Source organism: Diplotaxodon limnothrissa, linkage group LG10 (assembly GCF_057381915.1).
Source record: "Diplotaxodon limnothrissa isolate DT_005_m linkage group LG10, D_limnothrissa_male_GT1.1, whole genome shotgun sequence".
Taxonomy (NCBI): Eukaryota; Metazoa; Chordata; class Actinopteri; order Cichliformes; family Cichlidae; genus Diplotaxodon; species Diplotaxodon limnothrissa.
In genome coordinates, this window is record NC_140605.1 from 3,380,332 (window position 1) to 3,386,547 (window position 6,216).

Sequence of the window (6,216 nt, forward strand, 5' to 3'; positions counted from 1 at the left end):
AACAAAAACAAAATTAAGTACATAAGCTGCTGGTAATTGTTCAACAATAATATTAGATATCCAAAATTATATTGATACAGTTTCTCTTTATTTTTTTTACTGTGCCTTATTTAACATTCAAAATCTTCTGTAAACAAGTTAGAAAACTGGCTTATAGTAGCAGGGCAAGAAGTAGCTGTTCGGCAGCACACGGTACAGCCTCCCGCTCCACATGGCATACTCAAACATTTGTGGTCCACTGTAGAGGTAGGTGTACCCTGCAGAACAGAGATGCTACATGTTAGTGCTGCATAACAGACCAGAGGGATTTTTAAACATGTTAAAATAGCAATCATTCATTACATGTAAACTCAAAAGATAAAAACAGAAATATAAAAAACAGATATCATTGTCTCGTTTCAGTGGTCTTCAAGCCTGAATTGCTGCTCACCTCCTTGCTGCAGAGCTGCAGTCACTTTGGAGGTCATTCCCAAGAAGGTCTCATCCACCTGTTTGGGGAATCCCTTATCCATCGTCTTTGTGGCCTCATTATAACTGGGAAAAGAAAAATGTATTTAGATTCATCTAACATTTGTAATACAACTTGTAAGCTGCTGTATGAAAATCAGTTGCCTAATTTTCTCAGGTCTTAGTGGAACACACCTGTAGTATTCACTGCCTACAAAGAACAGAGTCTTCCCACTTTGTTCGTCATAGAGGGCCGCATCAACTTTCTTCACTGTTTTGGGCAGACCAAAGCTGGATATTGGTTTAGGATAGCCACTTACAAGATCATAGCCGCTGAAAGCCCACACCTGCTGATCTGTGAACAAATAAGAAGTAGACTTTATAGTAAAGCTATGTAAAGGCACAAAAATGCTGACTTCAAAGGAGTGCTGCATTAGGTGGACACTGAGAAAGCATACCTTTAAAAAGTAAGACACGGTCTAATTTTTGGCTCTCATAAGCAGCATCAATATTAACAGGGGCATCGGGCCAGTTAGCTGAGATGAGAGTTTGTATAGGTGTGCTGATCTGAGGGTGTTTGCGCCAGACTAATCTGTGAACACATGCACAAAATGTAAATTAATGTAAATGACCAATCAGCCAATGTCAGAAGCCAGCTCTGCTATGAGAGATTTCTCACTCAGGTATTCAAGCATTTATTTTGTGATACCTGTCCTTGAAGAAGAGCATCTCTCCTCGCATTGTGGCAACAGCATCCAAAACCATCGTTGAATCACAGGCATCAGGAGTAGTGGGCGCTGTAGGTCCAGGCTTAACGGGATCTGGATTTGGACCTGGAAGTAATTTAATAAATATCACACTGTTGTAAGTTGTAAAATTATTTATGCACAGGCTCTTCTAAGATTTTGGTCAACTCAAATATTTTTAATTGAATAAAACCAAAAAAAGAATTTAGCACTCACCATAGAGGGACTGGATGCCATTAACGTCATCCCGGGGAAGAACATAGGTGTCAGGGTTACTGTATGAGTACACTGAGTACATGAGAGCACCGGGGTCATTGGAGTGAGACAAGCCCAGAGAGTGACCAAATTCATGGGCAGCAACCATAAAGAGGACGTAGCCTGAAGTAGAAAACACAGAATGACAATTGGTTACAGCTAAGGATAACTCAGGTCGCACACTACAGAGTAATAATTTGGACACCACAGTTCATAAAAGTAAACAAACTTACCCGTGTTTGAGCGGAACGTGAACGTTTCATCTTCATCAAAATGGGCATCCCCTCCAATGCCATCACCGGGAGCAAATGCGTGGGCGAGAGTGCCATCAGGGCCATCAAAGGGGTAATAATCACCATGTGCTGTTAGAAGATAGTGGTATTAGACTTGGCCAAACAAAACAAAAAAAACACTAAAAAATATAGGTGAGATGGTGAGATAGGTGGGATGGTCATGTCTTGTGCAATAATACAATAAAAACGTTCAGTGATTATATTACTTAGTGTGTTTTTAGACTCACCCCAGCGACCAAAGGAGATCATAATATCAGCAATGCCGCTGTAGATCCTTGTGAACCTCAGTGGAGTGACTTTGGCCCACACCTGCAGAGCTTTGTCTATGGAGTCATCCACCTCTGCCACAGACATGTCAGGTGTGTAGTTCTCTATCCTGCAGAGCACAACAATATCCAAGAAAATCATTAGTGTGGTCACATTTTCTCACGTTGTGTGTTATGTTGTGTCTTTAGATCATTCACCTGTATGTGAGGCTGTTTTTCTTCCATTTGAGGTTGTTTTCAAAAGTGGAGAAACGAGCGACCTGTTCATCGGGAACCCCACAGCGGGGCTTCTTCATCATGGCCAAAGTGTCAGCATCCAGAGACCCGGTGATCTGGAGACCAAAGAATCTCTGCATCTCAGCCAGCTTCTTGTTCAGCGGGCTGATGCCCCTTCTGACAGCTGGACCCTCCTCCTCTGTGAGGTTGAAGAATTTCTTCAGGTAGTTCTGGAAGAGAGAAATATTCAGAGCTTTACACTCAAATATCTGTCAGCATGTTTAAGCTCAAGAAACAAGACAAATAACAACATGGGATGGACAATTAAAATAATCACAACGTTTGTCCACTCTAGCCTATGCCAAAAAATAAAAAACAGCCAAGTACACATACCTTTGCAAAACTTTCATCTTGCCCAGTAATCTGAGATACTGGCATGCAGTAAACTGCCACTGCCAGGCCAAGCAGAATGCTCAGAGTCAAAGTCTTCATGCTTCCTCGTTGTGTGCAACTTGTGTCTCAGTGCTGTGAGAAGCTGTTATATAGGCTGGAGTTTGGATGTGTTGAGTAACTACCTGCCGTCAGTGACTAACGAAATGCTCCTTTTATGGTGAAGAAGGGAACTCTGGCTTTGATTGCTCATGACGGTGTTACATGTACAAAAAACCCCAAACACTGATGTTGAATCATTGTTGCAGTTTGCAGAGGAAATTGTTCATGAGATAATTAGAACAGCCCCAACATCTGTAATTATCAGATTTTAATAATAATAATAATAATAATAATAATAATAATAATGGATTGGATTTATATAGCTCAGTGAACTCAGGTTAAAGTTGTTTTCCCTCTTTATGAAAGTTCTAGAAATAAAATGTAAAACTATTCCTATTTTCAAGCTCTCAAACAAAGAAAACAAGCGTCCATTTTTCCTTTTCCAGAATTGACCTCATAGCTGATTTAAAGCAGATTTAATCACATATTTGAAGATTTTCTTTGTGTGTTTTTTCCACAATTATTATTATTGTTGTTGTTGTTGATTCACTTCATTTTAATATAGGGTTCAAAGCTGGTTTCCTTCTTTTAGCTTAGCTGTTATTATTTAAAACTTAGTTTCTAGTTTTCTTTCATATTTTCTCAGTGGTATTTGGTATCTGGACTTAATAATCTCAGAACAGTTCTTGTCTCATTAAACACTTTCACCTGTGTTTTCTTGTAATGGATGTGTTAACATAAATTTAATATTCTGTCAAACACTGCATTGAGGAATTGGAAGGTTTTTTTTCACTATGAACACTTTGGTTTTTGCACGATCCAACATGATTCCAAATGAAAAGAAGTATTTTGCCAGGAATTGGTCATGGAGGGTTTCAAGTGCTGCACATCACATACAGGAAAGGAAGATTAATGTTGACATTGCCACCATTTCTGTTACAATTGTGCAACCACATCTTCTACAATGAGCCACCTTTTGAGGTGCGTGGAACAAACCCGTGGACCAAGCTGAAGTCTATTAGCTGAAGTTCTTGAAAACCCTGTCCTTAATGCACAACATGTACTTTAAACGTGTGCCTCACACAGAGCCAAGACAAGATCAGATTCACTTTACTACCTGAAGTCTTGAAATTGCTACAGTGAAGTGTTAATGTTATCAGTGGGGTGGCTCAGATGGCAGAGCAGATCAGTTACTGATCAGAAGGTTGGTGGTTTGATTCTTGGCTTCCCCAGTCTGCGTGCCAAGCATCCTTGAGATACTAACCCCAAATTGTCCTCTGATGCATTCATCGGAGTGTGAATGTGTGTGAATGCAGATTAGTTTGCACTTGTGTTTAGAAGTGCTTGTATGAGTGGGTGTGAATGAGGCATGTTGTATAGAGCACTTTGAGTACTCCAGGAGAGTAGAAAAGCGCTATATAAGAATCAGTCCATTTACCAGAAACATTAAAGTCAGTTTATTCTACACATTCAATCGTGCCCAACCGCATAACGTGTTGGAAACTGGAAAGTTTTTTTTTTTCTGTGAGTCGACTGCAGGTGGGTGTTTTCCACCTTACCTGTAATTATCCCAAAACACTTTGTGTCAGTGTTACACAATACTGGACACAGGGATGAAGAGTTTTGACTTCATAAAGTAACGTTCAGCCTCAGGTAAATTAGGCAACAGCAGTAAAAAGACACACACACACACACCCACACACACTGAATATGTTTTAATAGAAAAGCAAAGATATTTTTTTTTATCAGGAAAATATCAAATTTTCTTTGCTAAGTAAAAAATAAATCCCTCTGATGGAACGACACGAGCTTAAAATAAATGTTACGTTTGGCTGAATAGCTCTATATCACATGTTGATGTTTGTATAGAGAGATTTAAAATTAAAATTAGCAGCAAAAATAGATTAAAACACACATTTCAAATCATGAAAACTGTACAAATTCCAATGTTACATCACTGTATTACACACTGAGGTAAGACTAACCACACCCTAACCACTTCTCTATTTTCTGTTCGATACATTGTGGTTATTACTGGACGTAAAAGTTTGTGTATGCATGCACAGCACCGTCAAGCTCCAGGGAAAGCATTACTTCACTTATCTCCTCTCTGTCACTGTTTCATTGCCTTCCTTCACTTCACATTCCAGCAGCTCATTAACACGACTGATGGAGTGCACACGTTTGAAGTTGGAGTCGTATTTGTAGTCCAAGTTTCCTTTGAAGAAGTGCACAGATCCTGTGGGGAAATCAATATTCATTTAGAATTTGAAACTTAAAATGTATTGTGGCAAACTGTGTTTGCTGTATGGGGCAAGGACTGTCTGTGTACAGTGCATTCAAAAGTATTCATAATGAAAAGGTTTAAGTACCTTGGATAGTACTGCCTTGGTTATAAACCTTTATACCTTACATCTTTTTTTTTTACTCTATGTCTATATGCAAGTATTTTCCAATCACAGTTAGTGAAGATATTCTATTAATCTGAGAGTCAAACAGCAAAGGAGCAGAAAACTATGAAGTGTTAGTGTAAATGTACTGTAAATTTTGTTGGATTGAATTTCTTTTTATGAGAAATTGACATTTTAAAGGGCTCTAAAAGAAAAGTGATGTAAGTACCATCATAGAAGACAGCAGCATCTATAGGCGTTGGGATCTCTGGCCACTGCTCCTCAACAGACATTGGTGATCCCTCCATCAACCTTTGTTCCTCGTTGTATCTACATTATCACATATAATAATAAAATATAATAGTTATTTTAGAAAAGCAGAGATTAATGTCAGTATTTTCTTGTTTATGGATGACAACATTTCCATGGGAAGTGTGATAAACTACATGACTACTTTACTTAAAGCACCGTTTTGATGACAAATAGTCAAGTTGGTGACAACAGTTGATTCTGCAACCACTTGTACTAGAGATGTGTAATTTTGTATTACATCAAAGCGTAAGCAGGAAGCCTGTCTGGTTTAGACTGGTTCTCACGCAATGATGTTCTGTTTCTATGTGTGAAATAATAATAGCACTCACACATAGCCATACAAAATTCTTTAAAGTAAATTTTAAAACTGCGGAATGATGGCTGCTGTCAGTGCACCGCTACATAGATGAAATGTATTTGAATTAATCCATACCTGCTAGTGTTTTTTCATTTCCATCACAATGTTCTTAATCTGAAGGTTTAAAATAGATAAATGGGTCACAATCATGTTTAGAGAGCTCTCTGTTTGACCCATTTACTAATGCAACCACGTCTTCACTGACCACCTTACCAACTTATCACCAACCTTGTTGTATTCTACAACGTGAAAATAATGACCAAAGTCCAAACGGGGAACTAAACTTCTAATTCAAGTTCCTATTTAAAACTGACGAACTGTGCTTCAAACCCAAGTAGGCCGCTTTACATAAACCTTGTGTAAAACATCTTTGGACACAATCTTTAAAAAGTAAATATATTCTCCCAAACCCATATGAAGGTGTAAGCAGTCTTTTCCACT

At 38.6% G+C, this 6,216-nt stretch overlaps 1 protein-coding gene across 1 annotated transcript; it reads right to left on the bottom strand.

Moving 5' to 3' along the window:
* Positions 1-138: 138 nt before the first annotated feature.
* Positions 139-2,715, bottom strand: LOC146623732 (collagenase 3-like). Its single transcript, XM_085364272.1, has 10 exons — positions 2,617-2,715; positions 2,206-2,453; positions 1,969-2,117; positions 1,682-1,810; positions 1,410-1,571; positions 1,157-1,280; positions 906-1,039; positions 643-802; positions 431-534; positions 139-257 (listed from the first exon to the last, which is right to left on the bottom strand). The coding sequence occupies exons 1-10, from the start codon at positions 2,713-2,715 to the stop codon at positions 139-141; spliced, it is 1,428 nt and encodes a 475-aa protein (XP_085220398.1).
* Between the last annotated feature and the right edge of the window lie 3,501 nt (positions 2,716-6,216).